At 43.2% G+C, this 21,115-nt stretch overlaps 1 protein-coding gene across 8 annotated transcripts in view; it reads right to left on the reverse strand.

Moving 5' to 3' along the window:
• Window positions 1-21,115, reverse strand: part of GLI2 (GLI family zinc finger 2) — a 204,853-nt gene that overhangs the window by 121,804 nt on the left and 61,934 nt on the right. For all 8 annotated transcript variants that reach the window (XM_068195421.1, XM_068195423.1, XM_068195422.1 and 5 more), the window contains one exon: window positions 17,951-18,113. In XM_068195421.1, coding sequence (XP_068051522.1) covers window positions 17,951-18,083 — 133 coding nt within the window. In that variant the 5' untranslated portion in view covers window positions 18,084-18,113. The remainder of the gene's footprint in view (window positions 1-17,950; window positions 18,114-21,115) is intronic.

Genomic DNA, 21,115 nt, shown 5'->3' on the forward strand with positions numbered 1-21,115 from the left:
ATGCAAGGTTGTCCTTTTGCAGGTCAAGAAACAATTCCTGAAGTTATTGTGAGAAAGCATCCATTTCCCTCCTTTGGCTATAATGTAGCAGTCGTGTTTCATTTCCATGGAGGCAACAAGACTTTAAACAACATGAAGGATTGGACATTGTTACATACCAGTGGAATACTGAAATTTGGACAGAATCTCACATTCACATGGAAAAGAAGAACCACATCTCTAGACTTAGAACAATAACCGGAAACAAAAGCCACCAGCCACTCGTTCAAACAAGTCTGGTGTTTGCCTCATTAGACTCAATCCTCTGTGCCACAAAACAGAATAGTAAACCAAAGTGCTAAATATATGATTAATTTTTTTTTTTTTTAAATCTTTACAGCCTCCGCATCATGATGTCGGAAGGTTTTGTCGGAACACATTTTTATCTGATAGCATGTGTTTTCAATACAGACATATTTGGGCCTGCATGTCGCTATTTTAGTGCTAACATTTACAAGCTTATTTGCTGAAGGCATTTTTGAAGACATTTTGTCAGTGGCCAAGTCCAACTTCCATTGAAGTGAAGTGGAAGACTCCCACTGACCTCAATAGGAAACAGCTCAGACAGTCAGGGCAAGATTCAGAGCTGCTGTAACTCACTGAAATGCCACAAGTAGAGAACAGATCTCTGAGAGCAAAATGGGTAAGCCCAGGAGGAAAATACCACCAAGAGAAGTAACAGGAGAATGTCCATTAATAAATGTCCATTAGGACATGGTACCGTGGAATTTCTTCCCTGGCTGTGCCAATGTAACAGATTTGCAGTCCACGTCACAGCTCACCACCAGCGGCTGCCAACGGGATCCCTTGTGGGGCTGTGCACTACTGCTTGGGCTCACTGACCTGATTGGGGGAGGGCAACTAAAGCAAAAAATCTGCACAAGGTAGGATGTTTTCAGCAGTCCAGAGTGATCTTGCTGAAATAACAAAACCAATTCAGACTCCTGAAGTCAGGCATAGACAAATGCACTAAAAGAAACCCACATTTACTCTCTTCTTTCAGATAATTATTTTCCTCTAGTTCATCACAACTAGGAAAACTTTGTTTAATAGCTTGTAATATTGCTACCATGACTGTAACTGTATTTCCTTCACTTGAATGGAGAAAGAGCTTGAAAAAATTCCTTGCAGACAGCTTTTTCCCCCCCTCTTTTTCTTGTTATAAAGTCTACACTTGCTGCAAGGGCACAAGGGATGGAAAAAGTATTTAATTAGTATTTCCAGAAATATCCTCGCCTAACCCATAATGAGGTCATGCCAGATCATAATCCTCCTCAAATACAAGAGACAAAGTGATTTCCTTCTCATACAACATCCTTTTTTGGGTGCAGCATCGACAGCTTTTCTGTGGTTTCAAAGGAAAAATAAAATTGAGTCGGTCTGAGAGGGGGAAGTCCAGAGACATCTAATACATCTTCCGGTGAGATAAATTCAGCAGGCCATACCTCAGTGAAGACACAGGTGGGATCTAATACAACCAGGATGCTTTCTTTTAAAGAAAACAGAAGGAAAAAAAACCCAGACCAAAACCACAGCTCCAATCACCATGTGCCCAACTGAACTCCTTTGAACTCTCTGCTCAAATAATATTTCTCTTAAATCAGGGAGGAGTGTGTTTGGGCTACCTGTGTCAATCTGCCATTCCTCTCACATGCCAGACCCAAACCTGAGCCTTGGGTGGACCCTTGAAAACATGGAGCACTGTGGACACCACAGGGCCGGTGGCCCAGGGAGGGGCTACATTAGCACTGCTGCTGCCAGGGCTTGGCTTGCCCCAGAGAGGTGCTGGCAGCAAGGACCAGCTGAGACCAGCCTTCTCATTGGAAGCCATCCCTCCTCCCTCTGTGTTTCCAGTGACCAGAGCACTACTGTGTTTTGAACACTCCAAAAAAAACCCCATCCCTCAGGTGGCCCTTCCTGGACAGGGAAGCTCATGATACACCGATGTTGCACAGCCCACTCTCCTTATGTGAGATGAGTCAATGAGCCAAACAGAATTGTACATAGCAAAAATACTGACTTGGAGAAAAGCTTCTAACCTCATCTTGATGAAGACATCAAGAGCTTGAAACTCCACCAGCTCCCTTAGTGGCTCATCTCAATAATTACTCCAATTCCACTGTCACATTCAGGCAGGGAGCAGAGCTCAGGTAGACACCCAGGTTTAGCTTGCAGATGGTGATGGCTCATCAGATTTTCCCCACTGAAATAAGGGGCCAGAGAGCACAAAGCATTTTCTCTCCTTCAGTGTTCCATAATTAAATAAATCAGAAAAAGGACATTATCTACTTTATTTGCCCTCTTCTGCAAACACACCACGTGTTATTTCACTATAGAAATTGCCAGACAAAGCTGATTTACTGGTCAGCCTCAGGAAGCCAGTGATTCTTCAACTGTCTCTCCCATCCCCCAAAGTTTATTGTTGAGTTCTTGGAACATCAAGCACAGAGTGTAAAATAATTTAATGGTGGGGGGATTTTCATCCTCCTTCTCTATCCAAATATGACTAAATTTATTGATTTTGGATTGCTGTAAATTATAATGTAATTATCCTGCTGCACAAGCAGCTTCCCATTCCAGAAATTAAAAAGCAATTCAGGTAAATGATCTTTAGTTATCATGGTGCATCCCTGCAGAACTCATTAGGTTGGGGGATTAGATGGCAGACCAAAACTCTTACAGGGTGGGTGACATTGAAAACTATCACGCCTGACAATACAGAACTTCCTCGGGATGATAATGGGCAAAACTGCTGGTGTGGCACATTTTTTCCCCCTTTCCTGACAAAATTGAGATGCTATCAACTTGTACATCTCCCAGGATCTCTAACGCTCACTTACTGACCCTTCTAAAAAATAAACACCCTTCCTCTGAGATCAGAATGCCATTAAGTGGAATTTAAGAAATGGACAACATCACAAGGCCATCTGTAGAACACTGTCATCTGACCCCACTGGATCTCAGGTGGAAAAGCAGCTCATGTGAGTCAGAGTCAGCAACTACTTTTCGAGGTGGGAGACTGCCAACTGGCACAAAAGAGAGCTCACACCAGATTTCCAGACAGCTAAGGTGAATTTTCCAGCTTTCCCGAAAGAAAACTCTATCTGATGGGATTGCTAAAAGATCTGATTGACTGTAGTCACACAACAGATGTGCACTTTGCCAGCACAAGTGTTCTCAATCCCTTTGTCTTGCCCAAAGGTTATGTTTTGCCTCCCTAAATCTGCCTGCACTTCAGGCATTTTCCACTTGCTGTTCTACACTGTTGTGATGGCGAAGCAGCCATCATCAGGCTTCACACTGAAGGCACTACAGTCGTTGGCAGATGAAAGGATACGTGTGCACATAGTTTGCACATCATTAAGTTCGCAAAACGCTTTGAGGATGAAATGTGCTACATAAATATAACAGGTTATTAAATTTCTTGGTGCCTGCAGTGGTCTTCGATGGATTGTGCCTAAACCTGCTACTACTTTTAGCTTCCTGTTGTTTTTTTTTGGGGTTTTTGGTTTTTTTTGGGTTTTTTTTGGTTTTTTTTTTTTTTTTTTTTTTTTTTTTTTTTTTTTTTTTTTTTACTCCCTTGCCCCAGAAAATTTTAAGTTCCTCCCTCCAGCCAAGGAGTCTTTCACACCTTCTGGTGGCCCCATGGAGCTGCTGTGCAGACATGGGGGATCATGCTGGCTTTCAGCTGCTTGTGTGCAGTCTCTGCTCATTTCCTCTGAAAGCAGTGGCTGCCAGACTTGAAAGACCCCTCTTGCTCCCCCTGCTCTTCCCTAATACAGCCCTTAATTAATACTGACGGCCGCTACCACTTTTGAGTAGGACGGTGTGTATCTTGGGATATTAGTCAAGCACCACAGAGATTTATGAACTCATCAGCGTGACCAGGATACTCATAAAAGAAGCAAAACCCTTCAATTTAAAATTCTCCTACACCATCAGAAATTTCAACTTCATCTACAAGTTCTTCATGCTGTGAAAGTTCACTAGTTCTGTTATTTCACGTCTAGTAAGAAACATGTCCTATTATGGACATTTTTTGCAGCATTCAGCTAAATTCTGAAGATATACGATGTACCCTGGTAGTCCTTTCTCCCATTAAAAACAACCTATTAACTCAAGTCTCACGAAAGCCCAAGTCCTATCTGGTCTCTGTTTCTAGCAGAGACAGCTCAGCAACCTCTCTCCCCCCATCTCGACAGCACACAGAGCCACAATTACACAAGGCGTTGTGATTCGAGCATGGGACATCAGTGAAAATCTCTGTTCTTTTTTGGGGTGCATGCATACTTTTCAAATTTCCTAAAAGGAGAGATTATTTGGTTTTGGCCCGGCATCTGAAACCACTCACAGGCCACACACAAGTTACCGAGTAAGCAGACGACATCCTTTTCTTAAACCCTTATGGACACAAACAGATTTTGAAAACATGTAGTTCAACCACCTCAGCAAATTGTTTCCCTGGTGTGTTGGTGTTGGGAACCCAGTGCCTGCCCTTCCTCCTTCTCTTCGTGTCCCATTCACTGTTTACAGCAAGAAAGACATTAGTGCTGGACTGAACCTGCTCCAGTTCTTTTATATAGATTTAGACCACATAATTTGATCATGACCACCGGCAGTTTTATTGCCCTGATTTATATGTAGGGGCAGGTTTTTTTTTGTTGTTTTTTTTTTTTTTTTCAGGGGTTTGGTGGTTTTTTTCCCTTTATTTGGTAAGAAAGTGAAACTCATACCAATTCCTTCCCTGCTGCAGCCTGAGGACAAGCTGCAGGATCTCCACAGTGCTGCCACCCTCCCTCTGCCCATGCTGTGGTCTCAGAGGGGAATACACATACTGCAGGAGCTGGCTGAAGCTTCTCCTCGAGCACAAATCCTCCCTGTGGCCCTCACTGCCTCACAGCACTTGGCTTGTCCTGCCCAAGAGAATGGTCCAAGTGACATCCAGGGGAATCGATGTTGCCAGTCCCCCTGCCCACGAGTGTGACACCCTGACAGAAGCTCCAGGGTCATTCCCTCTCTGGCCTGCTAACCCTCCTCCCAGGGAAGTCAGTAAAAGGCTTCTTTGGCCAAGTAATCAATTTAACAATCCAAATAGCAGGGGATAAAAATCCAGGCAGCTCTGCCATGGAGCTAAGCGAGATATGGCTGTTGGGCCAGGCACGCTGCTACCAGCCATCTGCATTCCCAGGGCACACTAAATCTGGGATCTGTATTAGTATTCTCTAGCAGGCATCTGGCAGATATTAAATACCAGCCTCCCTGGAGAACTTGTTACCTCCTCATGCTTGACTGGGTGAATATAAGTGAGCGCCGTGCTTGTATCTGCTACCCGAAGAGGCTAGATGAAGCCTATCTGAGACATGCCAAGACTCCATATCTGTCATTACCATACCAATTTCCTGAATGAAAATCCTGCCTTTCATTTAATCTCTCTTCTCTCTCATTACGTGACCAGAACATGCCGTACTAATTACAAAGACAGGTCAGTATGTGACTCAAAACCTAATTTCTGTTACTTACCTAAAATGATTACTGCCTGGATGAGCATGATGTTTGGAATAAGAATAACAAAGCCCACCAATCATTCTCCTCTGTTATGGCATGTGAAGAACTAATTTTGCACTAGGCCTAGGCTCAGAGAAAAGGTTCATCAGATATCCAGCCATCTCACCTTGGTAACCTCATCGTCACAACAATGTGTACTTTTTTCCAGCTTATCTACCTTTTGTCTTTTTCTGCACCCAGTCAGCTTCTTCTTACACTTCTGAGTGTGTAATATTTCCTAACTTTTCCCTTTGCTACCAAGCTCTCCTCTTGAGGATCCCACAAAGTGGTGTCTTTTGGCTCAAACCCTGCTGTTACATTCTTGTTTCTCACATCTCTGTATAGCAGCTGGTCAAAGCCTTCAGATCCCTCTGCACAACTCAGCCCTCCTCCCACACAACTTGTCCAGGCTACTTCTGCTGCTCTGTATATAATTTTATCTGAGTAAAGCCTTTTGACTTTAGTCCACCATGATTTCCATACAGGACTCTTAGCTTCTCTCTACTATGAGGCCACTGGCATTTTGTGTCCTACCCCATCAAGTAATAATTTTGCAAAACTTTGAAGCAGAAATCACATCCTCCCTAGTTATGGGGTTCACGCTGATCAGATATTCCTGGCATTTTCTTTTGCCTCACTCAACATCGTAACTGCCTGGAAAAAGAATTTCAAAACTACCTGCAGAACTGTTACCAGAAAACTCACAGGTGACATGAGCCACCATCCACTTCATGTGCACTCAGAGGCAGACTGGGAATGCAGGACACAGTTGCACTCTTTGTAAGTGTCTAGAGAGCCATCAACCCTTCTTTGTGGTATCCATAACCATGGCCTTCAAGGGTCAATCCCTTCTTCTCTTCTCGTGCCTTATTCAGCTGACACTGCCTTCAAATCCCCACTGGTTTGGGCCATCAGCCCTGTATCTCACAAAACACTAGGTTAAGTGAAGCAAATTCAGGAGGACATTTCTATTCTGCCCTCAGGACTTAACTATGGGAAGGTTTTGAGGTGGGAAAAGAATAGTTTTTCATTATGGTCACAGAAAGGAAGAATAAACTAAAACCATTGCAGATACAGGCACTGAGGAAAGGCCCTTTGGGCTGATACTTAGAGAAGCCCATTTCTATCCTCACTCAAGTGCTACAGAGGTTAAAGACTTTCTACAACCTGCCATAAAAGGCAAACCCCACATTAATAGGAAATGTGTTCCCCTCCCCCATTCCAAATGTATTTTTTATGAGTAAACATTTCTGTATTAAGACTTACTGTCTTCAAAGATCCCTTTTATGTCCCAAAGGTAACCATTTAAGTGTTCTTACAACAGCCGTTACTTATCTTTACAATGGGCAATGCATGTGAACTCAGTGTCTGAAACTTTAATTTTGCTATATATTTTTTAGTAACTACATATAAATCCAGCCTGTTTCAAGTGTCAGTGACTCTATGTGACCAAAAGATAGCCTTGGATCTTATTTCACCTGCAAAGACATTGTTCTGAGTGGAATTAAAAGCAGCAAAAAAATTTGCAAAACTCTCAACCCTTTTAACTTGCTTGCATAAGTGATGCAGAACGCACAGAGCTCAAAATATGAGATGCAAATGTTTTTCACACATTCAGTCATCTCATATCTATTTTAAGAGTCACTGCTCCAGCAGCTAAAACACAGGACCCTGCAGTAAAGATGTTTTAAGGATGTCTTTTTAACAGCACAGGAAAGTTCCTCTGGAGTTTTCAAAGGGAAAAAAAATCGCACCAAACAAGAGTACAGCCAGCTCCTCTGCAGTTGATTACAGTATTAGAGCGTGCGTGTGCAGAGCAGACTAATGGGAAGGTAAGCGGAAACTAAATTTCTCTCCGAAGCTGTTATCCCATGACAATGGTTTTATCCTTGCATCACCTGGCATCCCAGAGTCTAATTACAAAGGACTTTGCTAAAACCACTGTCTATTGCTAGACTGGGTGTATATACATGCCTACATAATATGAGGTGTCTATTGCTTGGGTCAGGGTAAAACATGAAGCTCTCCATGGTTTCTATAAATTCATCCAGGTGTATCCAAAACCCAACCCAGGTACTTGGAGCTCACCCATACACTACACATGTAGGAAATTGTTTGGAACTAAGAAAAATAATTTTCTCGTTTTGATACAGAATATTTACATTGTTATTAACAACTTGATGTTCTCCAACTGAGTTCAAGGTAAGATCACCTGAAAAACTTTCTCACTTCAGAGAAAGCATGGCCCTTTGGAATACACTCAATCTCTATACCCCCAAACGGTCTCTCCACTGCAGATACTGAAAACACCTTCACTGTAAGAACTTAAACTTATCCTCCCCAACCCTGAAAAACTCCTTTATTGTCCCCTTTGGACAATATATGTGACACTTAAGACAAAGGTGACACCTAAGACATATGAACAAGGTCAACCTTGTCAGGCAGCACTCAGGGGCAGCAGCACCCTCTTGCAGGCGGTGGGGAGTGGGAAATGGTAACCTCCCCACAGCCTGACCCATAAAGTGTTTCCTTGTGACTGATGCCATAAACATGCTAACCAGATGCTGATGGATGGGCCTGGAGGGCCAAAGAACAACCCGAGTTCATTATATAAATGAGGGACTGAAGGGAAGTCAAGCAGCTTTCCCAAAATCATGAAGGAAGTTTGGGACTTCATCAGGAACTGAAACTAATTTTCTCCAGGCTCAGCTCTGTGCCCTCACTGTAGGGAGCCACCAAAAAATTGGGTATCTTCACACAAGCAGCCTCTGGGAGTCGGATCAGCTTCCCACAACACATAATAATTCCTCTCGTTAAAATGGGACGTGCAAACCAATGCCTAAAGTCCTCACCTTTGTGTTTCTCTGGTTTTACTTTATAGTGTGGCTGTAAATGCCTCTTTAAGAACATCATCAGCTGTACCTGCAAACCCACACAAACAGATTTGGCTTAAACTCAAGCCTCACTTGCAAGAAGGCACTTGCACACATTAACACAGGACAGGGATATTCACTCCAGCCAGGATGTAGGAAACTCCCCCCATCATTGCTGGTCCATCCCACAAAGAGTAGCCATAAACCAGGATGAGTCTCAGGTAGAAAAAATTAATGAGAAAGGTAATTTCATCACCCCACAAACAGAAAAAATTCATTTCAGAAAAATCTAAATACTACCCAACATTCTGGCTGCGGGGTCAGTGGTGCTGACCCCCTATCACTCTCTCTTGGCTCAGAGCATCCCCATAGGTGCATAAAATCTCTGCTTTCTTTAAATGATTAAACGATTGTTGAAGCAGCACACACAGGGCCAGGGGCTTAGAAGATACCTCCTCTATTGGATAGTTTTCAGGAATGTCAGACACTGATCTTTTATATCAATAAAACTGAAGCCATCAAAACATCTACTTTAACTGTTTACTTAAGGATGCATCTGTTGCCAGCTGTGATTTTTTTCTGAAAATCTGTCAGTCAGGAGCTGATCACTGTAAGAAAAGAGAACAGAATAGAACAGCTTTCTGGCTAAAATGGCACCATTCAATCCCTGCAAATGTCACTGTATTTTAAAAATCAGATACTGGTGGTAGTAAATATAAATATTTTGCTTATAATCCTCCTGTTCTTATTTATGATTTACTTACAATTGGAAGCATTTTCAATGGGATGGTCTTAAAAAGATCTGGGATTCCAGGAGAAGGAAAGAGGTATAAAAAAAAGAGGAGAGAAACCCCCAGTGAGGTCTCTAACAAAACTACAGAAAAGGCAGAATTGATTTCAGTCAAGTTTGTGATCATATGGGATCACATTCAAATTTTTTAATTTTCATTTTGGACTCAGCCTATGTACCCAAAGGTTTGCTCAGTTTTTTCCAGCAAGGTTTGCCTGATTTCAACCCAACACCACTATGGGAGTCACAGAACACCCAGTGTAGGTCATTTTCCAACACATGTAAAGTCATGAGTTTAACATAATTCTGAAGAAGTCTGCATGAAAATACTAGATCCTCTTAATTCCTTCAAGAGCTAAATTTACAATCTTGGCTGAGATTTTATTCTCTGTCATTACCATTAAGATCAGAGAACTCATCCTGTCAAGCATAGTCCCCACACAGAATTCATGGGATATCAATTTATTTCAGAATTTAAGGTTTCTGCAATTTTTGTCTCACTTTGTTCTGGAAAAAACTGTAGTCCCTAATTATGAGCCCACTGTGCTAGGTACTGAACAAAGACACTGCTGAGTTAGTTTAAATTCAGTGATAACCTATTGGTGCTACTGAGCATTTTCATACCCTTATGCAACCAAGAGGAATGAAGCTGACTGCTGCATCGTGATGTTCTCAGAGGCTCTGGATGATGCACAGACAACTTGTGTTCATCTCTTCTGAAGGGAAAGAAACAACGCCTCCGTTTGGCAGATGGGCATGAGGATTTGAGTCATCTGACCATGATTACATGGCATATCATTGAGAGAGGAAGGGCTTGCTAGTGGCTATGGTGAACCAAGGAGCCTGGGCTAAGACCTCCGTACTATTATCAATGTCCCATGTACACCACATATGCGTTTCTGAAATCCCAGAGATAATCACTTCTTGACATCCCTCTGAAACAGCTCAACCCATTTCAGCCACTTTGGCCCTGGAAAAAATCCCCTGTGCTCCCTGTCTGCAGAATGGGAGCAATGACATCTCCCTGTCTTGCCAGGATGTTCATACGCAGGCAGATGCTGAAGTGTTGAGGCTGTGTGGGGGCTGCAAAAAGCAAGAAATCCCCCCACAAGCCCTGGGCTTCCCAGAAGCCACCAGACAGCACAATTCATCTTCTCAATTATAAAAAATAATAAAAATAGCACAGTGTAACTGGCTGTGTCCTCTCAGGCCTCTGCACTTCACTCATCACCACACGAAACCATGCAAACAGGCAACTGGATTTCATGGGGGGCAGTTTAACAAGGTGAGGAACAATGCCAAGTTCTCTTTTTACTGCGAGGTCTATGGATGCCTTCTCAAGGCCACTTCTTTAGGGAATACAAGCCCTGTTTCTTGGTGCTGGTATTGGATGCACAGCATTTCTAGGAACATTTTTCTTTGCCACTCGTCTGACCTCAGGAGCAGTCCCACTGCTCTGTGCAGGCAGCCATGGAATGCTCTGCCAAACCCTATCAATTATTTAGCATCCAAAGGTAGACCTAATCTGTGTGATAAAAGGATGGATTTTATCTAAGGCTTGTTCCCCTTAAAGTGATTTACACAACTGGCCTCTCTAGTTGCTTCCCTTAACATAATTATTTACTTTTGCATTAATAGCATTCCTCCATTTGCGTTATTTTTAGGAGCTTTTTGCAGCCTTGAGAATTTACTATGGTTTTTCCCCTTGTATTTTTAGTGTGGATTTAAAATTTCCCATCTCTCTGAATGGGCTGTTAAAACATTAGTTTTGCCAATGCTGGTGTAAAGCGGGAGCAGCTCTGGGAAGCAGCCCCCCTGGCTGTGTTGACATCTGGGTGTTGAGTTTGCCTCTAACTTGAGAAGCCACGGGTGAGATTTCAGTTCAGAGCTAGCAGTCAGGGCTCCCAGACTGCTCATCAGGCTATGGACTGATGAACATGAATGAAAGGCTTTAAAGTATTCATCTAGTCCCACCTTGGTTTCTCACTTTAACCCCACTCTGCAATTTTGGCAAAGTTGGGAAGACTGGGATTTTTCCACCTAACATTAAATCAGGCTTGAAGCCCTCAAGGGAATAAAGCAGGCATCTGCACAATGTGATTCACTCCACCCTAATGCAAAAGCATCCCAAACTAGACACCAAACATTCAGGCAGCCAACTTTAGACAAATTAACTCCCATTCTTTGTCCTCCCATGATTATGGCAGGCTCAAATGCCTTGGCTAATGGATGGTGTTGGGAGAATTGATTTATAAAACCGGCACAAATTCACAGATATTCAGGCAAAAAGCTGCCAAAGATACTAAAAATTCAAGCTATGGGGATGTGCTGGCAGAAGAGACAATCCAGGAGATAATCCATTATCACCACTGGATTTTCTCACTTGACAACAATTGACCAATCCACAATAGGTAAATTTAGCATCAGTTAGAAAGGTTATATTTAAGTACCCTCTGAGGGGCACTTAAATGAAGTCTAAACTGGGTCCTCAGAAAAGAAGACTTACCAGTATTTGCCAGAATTAACTTATGGAGCTTACAAAGTGATAGAAATGAGGAAGCGATTATTGTTACAATTATTATTAATGATAATAAAATACACTCACAAAATACAAGGGTCTTCCAGGTGGTGCTTAATGGTTGGCATCACCAATGCCAGAACCAGCCTTGAAGAATAACTTTTTCTATTTTAAAGTCATAAAAGCTTTTCAAGTTGGCATGCAAACCTGCAGTGTGGTTAGGGATAAGATAAAATTACTCTGTCTTCAAAAGTACCTTTGCATCTCTAACAAGCTGAAATTATAGGAACTTTTGCTATAACAGTGTGGGGGAGCTGTATACAATCAGGGAATGCTAGCTGATGCTATGCATTACAGAATTGTTTAGGTTGGAAAAGACCCTTAAGATAATCAAGTCCAACTATAAAGCTGTTGCATCATCTAAGGGCTACACAATTTGAATCAAAAAGTCTGTAAACATTTATGGTTATCCACTCTGAGGTCACACCTTTGCCCACAGGGTTGGCTACCACACAAAGTCAGTAGAGAGGCCTGAGCAAGGAGTTTCCCCCATGAGGAAAAAAAGAAAACAAACCAAGAAGTCAGACTCTAATCACTTATTTAAGCAAAGCAAAGGATTACCTGGGCTGACTCTTTTGAAGAAGAAACCAGGGTGACAGCATTGCAAGGCGTGGATAGAAGAGAAAGGGCAGGCAGAAGTAAAGATGTGCTTTTGTAGCACAGTTTGTGGCAATCTTAATTATCAAAATTCTGCTACTGGAACTGAAGAACTAAACCTGTTCCCAGAGTGCTCTCTGTCAGGCCCACAGAGCAGATACTGCTCATGAAACATGAAAATGGTGCAGCACGGCTTTGGCTTTATCCATCTCTACATGAATCCTTCTAAACTATCCCAAAGAGCAGGTGCCAGGTGACCAGCATGAGACAAAGCTGGCAAACTTGTCACTGTCCTTGAGATCCTGTGACTGAGGAACAGTCTCAGCACTGCACCAGTCTGAGCATCTGAGACATTCGGCTGCCCAAAGGGTCATGAGTGGCTTCACAAGAGACTGTAGGCAATCTGTCCACTGAGAAGGGCTACAGTAGCAAAGAAACACACTTTAGGACCCAACAGAATTAATTGCATGAAAGGCTGACAGAAACAGTCAAAGAAATACAGTTCTTGATTGCTGTTGCTCTTGTGGCAGCACTGCACTGAAGCCCTACCCAAGGTGGGGGCCACTGAAGTCTATGCAGTAGATGCACAAGAATAGACAGTGGCTGTCAGGAGAATTTCTCAGTCTGAATTACAGGACTTTCCCATCATTCAGTTTTAACCACGTGCCCCCTTTCCCCCTGGAGCCAATCCCAGCTTTTCTGTTGAATGCATCTCTCAGCATTTTAAACTGTACACAGCAAAGCAGTGCAGGGCAGGGAAGCTAAGAATGTGCTTGTACTGGTTATACCCCCTTTCCTGGAAAATGTGAAGTGAATGAAAAACATTCTCCAAGAAGATCCCTGCCCCTCCAGGATGGACATAGGAGATGATTTCATTGGGGCTGTTTTCATTCTAAGTTGTCTGAGTCTTGGGCCACACAAACGATATATTTTTTCACTGTGCTGAGGTGTGCTGGGATGCTGGCATTTCCTCCTCCTCATTTACATGGTCTTCCCATAATCTAGCACTAAGACAAGCTGAACTGCATAAGGACTCTCTGCCAATGCCACTTGGGGCTTGCTTATAGAAGACCTCTGGAGAGTGATGGGAGGTGCTCCCTGCCCTTCTCCTCTGCCTGTGAAAGGGCTGAGTGTGCTACTTCTGCAGAACGAAGCATTCCTGCCAGCCCATAAATCAAGTGAGCAAACTCCATCCCAATCTCTGATCCACTGCAGAAAAGCCCCATACTCTGCCTTTACAGCACACACAGGGCAAAGAGCTGTATTTCATCAACTGAAGCCTTAATATCAGAGGAGAGTCGTTACCTCCTGGAAAAAAAAAAAGCACAGCCAGAGTCTTACTAGTTCTGCAGCTTAGCTTCCCCATGTTTACACCAAATGACTTGTTGAACTTCATTATACACAAAGTATTTCCATAGATCAGAGGCAGGGAGACCTGTGCAGCTAACATAAAATAAATTACCACCCTGTGATAAATGGTTCTATTAGCAATCCAGATTGTTAAACTCAGATACAACAGGATGAAGGGAGCACTGCCCCATTCATTCTCCCTGCGGCAGATACTGAGTTGTAAATAGGTTATTTTGTGTGTAAATAACACATTAAAACTCAGCATTAGCCGTGTCTTTTGATAGAGAGGAAATTGTTCCAAATAAATAATTTCGGACAGGAATGTAAAATAAGCCAGATTTAATAGTGCATGCCTGCTGTAGCTGTGTTAAACATGACTAAAATGATAAACCCCAGAATATACTAATAGTAAACTATGCTCTGACATCAAAGTAATGAGGCTGTATTTTTACCCAGCTTTAGAAATGCTAAAATTAGTCTTGACAGAGCCAGACATCGGAAAAATGTTTCGAACATAAACACCATCAATTTGGGAACTTGGAGTTTGTGTCATGCAGAGGGTGAGGTGGAGAGGGAAAGGTGCATTCTGGACCTTGTTAAAGTTGGGCAGTTAGCATTTAGGAGAATTTGTATTTAATTTTTATTACGAGATGATAAACCTATCTTCCTAAATATCTCTGCCTTTGAAAGACTGGCTCATTTAAATTTCCCCTACAGTCATGTGCCTGGGCTTCCTCATGCCTGTAAGTACAGAGGATGTGTCAGTGCCAGCCTGGAGGACACAACCCAGCCTCACTCGTGGTGCTCTGCACTGAGCCCTCCTACCCTACACAGCAATATGGACTTTGGCATTCAACAGAAGGGTTTTATGAACTTGAATTGTTTTAAGTTGCCCTTTCAGAAGTAGAGACAATAAAACCAAGAGCCTCTTCTGCAGATCTAATTTGTCTATAGTTCCTACATACTGTCATTATAAACACTTTCCATCTCAGTCACATATACACATGTGCCCCTACTGCAAGAGAAAAGGGGAGCTTTGACTCCTTGGCCAACATGATTTATGGAAAACCAGAAAATTAGGAGAGACTTCCCTGATGTCATATCTGTGAGGCCAATTTCTGAATGTCTGATCAATGAGTTACTATAAAAAACCGTCGCAGATGATGTTTAAAATGGCAGCTTCAGAAGACTAAAAATATGGGATGCAAATTTTTAGTACAAGAGGACTCTTCTCTACTGCCAGCATCAACAATATCGATCTCTTTTCCTACAGCCATAACTTAATTTGTTAGAGGCTGGAAACATTTGGGACAAATACCAAAAGCAAGGGAACTAGAAACGCAGACTGAACATATTATCTTATAATAATACAGTCTAAATAACAATATAACCAAATAGTTATTCCTCAATTATTTAACTAATATTCAGTTTATTCCTTCAATTAATTAAAAATAAAACCTTATGAATCTATTAATTCCTACAAGTGAAAAAGAAAACCTTATGATCTAAGAAACATGTAAAACATGCTATGATGGCCCTCCTGTGTGACTCAGTAGAATAAAGGAGAAGAAATGTGTTGCGAATTACATTTGTTTGGCTCTGGAGAGCAGCTTGGTGATTTGCAGCACTGGCTGAGCCTCAGTGCCACTTTCTCATATGCGAATACAAAGAGTAAAACCTCTGCAATAAATGAAATCAAGAATTTGCCTTGGATGAGAATAAAGACTTGCTGGTATGGCCCCAAAGCAGGGTGGGGAGCTCAGAGACCCCACCCTTTAAAGCTGATGCCCTCCTCAAGCTGAACTTCCTAATTAATCTCTAAGTCTCGTTTGCTTTCCTCTGTAAAAATATGAGCATAAGTACTCGTAGTTCTGGCCTGTTGTGAGTAATTACTTTAGTTTAGGGAATCACACATGTTATATTAGCATGAATACCATGTAAGCAGAGTCTCATCTCTACCCAGACTTTTAGTTACCAGCTGCTAAATCACACCTTGCAGTTAACTCAGTTATAAGACAACTTTGTATTAATTTTTCTACTTTCAAGCACATGCACAAGCACGCTGCTCGCTTTCAGGAGCCTGTATTATGTCTAGCCAGAGTTCAAAGGAAAGCACTTTGAACCACAAGAACACGTGCATCACCTGCAGCGTCCCGGGGCCAGTGTCTGGCCACACGCTGCTCCACTGCTGCCCATTTTGGGTCATTTATGAGCACTTTTCTTCACAGCATGACATAGATTTCACTCTTTACATCTCATTACACAACACTTTTATCACAATTCTCCTGACATCTTCAAACAATCCTCAACTTACTTCTCCACTTCCTCCTACTAAAAGGAGAAATATTGAGCCCGTAAATCACTTTTTCCAAAGGTGAGAGCACACTGCTAAGAGAACATATTATACTGGACGCTTAAAAACCAATTAGGTCTCCAGGGATGCCAAACGGGCTGATGGACACTCCACCTCGGGGCATCCTCATTTGGATCTCTGGAAAGGTTGTGACTGCTTCCTCAGTGGAGGCACTCCCAAGGCAAGTGCCAAGTGGGGAGAAAGTGTTTATTCACATCTATGGGTTGTGAATTTTAGAACATGCTTGAAATATGTTGGGGCCAATCAACACTTCAGGCCTGCCAGTCACTGAGAGGATACCCCAAGTGGGCTGCCTCAGTAGTTCCTACAGCCTTTGCTTCTTCAGGGATTTGCTGGGGGATGCCAAGCTGTTGCTTGCTGTCCCTCTTATTTCTGCTTCCTGGCAAGCCTTCCTTTCTGCCACTTTGTGAAGCACTCACAAGGAAAGTGGCTCAGACCCATCCAGGACCACAAAACTGTGTTTCCCTCCAAACAATTTTGTTAAAGACTTTCTGGTTGCTTTTAAGAAAAAGTTTATCAAACACATGAACTAATCTGTTAGATTATAATCTAGCCACTTCTACTTATTCTGTGCATCTGAATCTTCACAGGTCAACTGGAAAAAGAAACCTGAGTAGCAAAGTTTACAAAAAAGGAGAGATAAAGCAGATTGAAGCCTTTTTGGTCAAAAATGATCTTCAAAACTCAGGCAACAAAAAACTCAAACTCCCCAGCCAATGTAGGTAAGAAAGAGAGGAGCTCAAAGAAGAGTCGTTCTGCTCTCCTGGGATGATGGAAAACCACCCTGCAGTGAAGGAAAGGGAGGAGACAGCTTCATTTTGAGGTAAACTCTGGCTAGCAATAACATCTATTTCAAAAAGAAAAAAAAAAAGCTGCCTGCAAAGTTTACACAGCTGGGGTGTCTCTTGTCACATCCAAACTGGTGCAGCCTCTTCTAAATTTGTCTCTTATACCCTGTCCAGAGATGACAACCAGTCCCCAGGGCAGCTATGGAGGCTCCCCAGTGGGCACAGCCTTGCCCACAGCTGTGCCACCATGATGGGCCCTGGCTCTGGAATCCAGCAGCACATCTGTACCAGAGATGGGGGTGGGTTTTGCCTGCCACAGCAAGCAGGAGGCAGGAGCAGCATCCCTGCACATTCACCTGCATACCACAGTTACACCCACCAGTAATGGCTCCATGCCTGCAGGTGTCCACAAGAGCTTTCCAGTTGACTTCAACAGCAGCAAGACCAAAATCTTGCTTAACACACTGACTTGAACAGCAACGGTGCAAGTGGAGGGGTTTCTTTATGAACATTCTTGCCCTGGGTCTGGACATTCCCAAATTCCTCTTTAACTGTGAAATCCCAGCAGCAATGACTGAAGACCATGCAGTCTGTTTAGCTCATTAGCAGGATCACAGCTGGCACATGACACCCCTTTCAGACCAGGATAACGAGGTGCTCCCCATCTCCAGCAGCCTCACCAGGCAATCTTTAACTCCACCATGGAGGAGCGGAGGGCACAGTGCTGCCAACACTACACAGCACCAGTCAGCTGGTGGCAAGCATTGATGGGATGCCCAAACTCCCCCACCGCCACCCCTCACCACCCATTCCCTCCCTCACCCCAGCCCAGTTCTCCATCACACTACAGTGATGTGTAGATGCCACGCAGTGACACAGCTTCCAGTTCCTCTGACAGCCAAGAACCCCAATAAACTCAGCGTGTTCACAGGAAGACAGATGCCGCCATACTTATTAAATTCTTACAGTCTAATGAAAAACACCCCTGCTGCTTTCAAATTGTAGAACACAAAGTACCTCCTTGTGCCACTGCTGCTCCCGCTGCTGCTAAAGGAGGGGGTTTCTTCCCCGTCTCTGTAAAGCCATTCCCCTCCAGAACAGCACCTTTCCCTTCTTTTTTCCCAGCAGCTGTTGAAGCAGAAGTTTCCATCTTAGACGGGCATCTTCCAGCTCAGGAACCCTACAGGACATAAAACAAAACCAGATTCTGGTCACCACTCACAAAACAGGCAAAATCAGCTCCATGAAGCGGAAGACGGTTTGGCAGAGTTCAAAAGCAAAGGGCAAGCAGCAAAGAATTCCTGGATTCCTAACTCCAGCAATGCAGCCGGTCCCAGCAGTCACAGGCACAAAGGCCACAACCATGTAAAGGACTGGGTGTTCTCACAGACCTACAAAGATCAGGACCAAAAAACAATGCCCAGCTAAACTTGGGCTACACAGTAAAGTTCACAGGTCCAAAGGGCTTTCCAGGATTATAGGACAGGTGAGATACAAACATTTAGCACATATAAAATGGATTTATACATTGCATACATTACCTAGACCATCCTAAGAAAAAACTCAGTGAAAAATTTCCAATAAAATAAATAAAGATAAACATATATTTAAAGTGGGTTTTTTGTTTTGTTTTGTTTTTGTTTTTGTTTTTTTTTTTTTTTTTCCTATCCCACAGTGGGTGCTTATGCTGTGGGCTGGTTTGGAACCAGTGTCATGATCAGAACTTTTCAGCAATGCTTATAGATAAGCCACAGCAGGTCTGCCACATCCCATCAAGTTCTCACTGGTGAAGTCTAACAAACACTGATCCCTCTCTCTCCCAAGAAAGTTCTTCTATCCTGACCAACTGCATCTGAATATCAGCCACAGCTTTAGCCCCATTACAAATGGTGAATTAAATGCCATGAGATATCCACAAAACAAGAAGATACCAAAGTACAAATAACCCAGGTTTTTAAACTTAGGTTGATAAAACATAGCAGCTCCTGATCTTTTGCTAGCTTGACTTTTTTTCTGCATGATTCAGACTTAAATGGTCTCCCAAAAGCAAATATAAGGGTATCCCAAATTTAGTGTAAAAGCAGGGTTTCTCTTAAATGAAGAGGCATACTTTGTTCTGAATGCAAATACTTTGTTCCCCTCATTTTACCTTGTTTGATTTCACATGTCTCCACCTGACTCCTGCTTGCACACAACCAGCACAGTTACCTGGCACTGCCGGCCTCAGGCTGGTCTTGGGAAAACCCACTGCTAATTCCTCTTTCCTTTCTAATTTTAATGCAGATCTGCAATTTTTCACATGCAAATTTTCAAATGCAAATTTCTGAGCTCCTGAAATACTCTGGAGTACACTGGCTGTTTACCTTACTGGAATTAGTGGGATCAGAGGAATATCAGGGAAACCAGAACATTTTTTTTGTGTGTGTGTGGGTAGTTTTATTGCCATTGTGCCAATTCAAAACTTCCCTCCCTTTGCTCTGGAGGACTGACTGACTCCTGAACATATTGAACTAAAAGGTAAACTCTCCTAAAAACTTCAAAACACAAAGATTTCAGGAATTCCCACCCTGCGAGGGACCTGGTGCCTGGTGGTTGAGGAGGACTGTCACCACAGCCTGGGCTCTGGGAGAGTGGTGGTGTCCCACCAAGAAGCTGTGTTCTGCAGCCTGAGCAGCTCATCCCAGGAGCCTTCAGGCATGGCTCACACTAATGGGACAACAAAGTGATGGATCTGTGGTCACAGTCTGCAGCTGTAAACTGCAAAGCTCGCATCGGAAATGACAGGACCCACAATTACAGGCTTTACTGATGACACAAGGCTCCACTGAATACTGAGGTGGCCCCTCAAGGTCCTGCCCCGGCATGTGCTGGGCTGGATGGCAAGCATGAGATGGGTTCCTGGGGCCAGGACTTTACAGCAGTTTAATCCAGGAATCAGGTTGGGTTACAGGCCACGTATGAAATAAATACACCCGAACTGCAGGAGTATTTGACCTAGGTCTGACAGCCTGGGCTTCTGTTCGTTAAGCAAATAAACTTCAGAGGCTCTATTACTAACCCCCCCACCTGTTTCTTCTTAGTCCCTCCTTTCAAGGCTTTGCACTTTTGTTTGAAACCAGACGCTGGCCCTCGCACCCCAACCCCCCTTCTCTGGGTACCCTGACCCTGGGGGCAGCCCCGGGGGTGAGGGAGCATCCTCGGGCACTGCAAAGCTCAGCAGCCAGCAAGGGGAAGGAAGGAACTGGTAACAGGACTTGTTCTGTGAAACATGCAGGTTAGAGCCATAGTTTTTTTCCAGAGATGCCTGAAGCAAAATCTCTACATCCCTGCCACAGACACCTCAGTAGGGACCCAGTTTTTCAGATGTGTCATTTATCCAACAGGAATGTGACAGGAGATCATGACTGTACTTGAAAATCTGGTCTTTGCAGCTGTAATGCTCTCTTTTCAGATGAATTATGAATTTAAAACAATATTCAAGTGTTTGTAATAAGTGGTTGTATTAAACAGGTAAATCCTCAAATACCAGATTAGGAAAAAAATACATATATAATGCAACTACTCTAATCTCACAGGATTTAGGGTAATAAGTCTATAATTATTTTTGCTTCGTAAAGGTGCCTGGGGCAGAGCAGGCTGACTATGAGGTTCTGAGCTTTTCCCCAAGTCAGCAGCAACTAAAAGTCATTTTCCTTTCACAGCACCCCACAGCCAGAGCTGATCACCTCAGCCCAGGAAGACACAAGCATCCTTCCTGCCAGATCCTGTTCTGCTCAGCACCTCTGCCCACAGACCAGAACAGAGACCAGTAAGCAAAGGAGCACCAACACTCATTTCATATCCCACCTTCTGAGGTTTCACAGACAAAGGCCAAGAGCTGGGGACCAGCAGCCTTCCCCGTAGTGCAATGTGTGACTAGGACACAGCTCTGGAACTCTGGAAAATTTAGGTCCCCATCATGGACCTGCTACAGTCTCCTCAGTGTCCCTGGGCAAAAAGCTTAACTTCTCTCTTGCAGCCAGTTTCCACAGCCATAAAATAGGAAATAGTACTTTGCCCTATTTGCAAAGTGCTTTGAGATCCTTTGAGGCACAAGGCTATGGAAGTGTTTTTATTACCAGTATAAGAAGATATATTGGTGGAGGCAGTCAATCCACACTATCCAGGAGCACAACATTCATT

This window comes from Anomalospiza imberbis, chromosome 7, assembly GCF_031753505.1.
Source record: "Anomalospiza imberbis isolate Cuckoo-Finch-1a 21T00152 chromosome 7, ASM3175350v1, whole genome shotgun sequence".
Lineage (NCBI taxonomy): Eukaryota > Metazoa > Chordata > Aves > Passeriformes > Viduidae > Anomalospiza > Anomalospiza imberbis.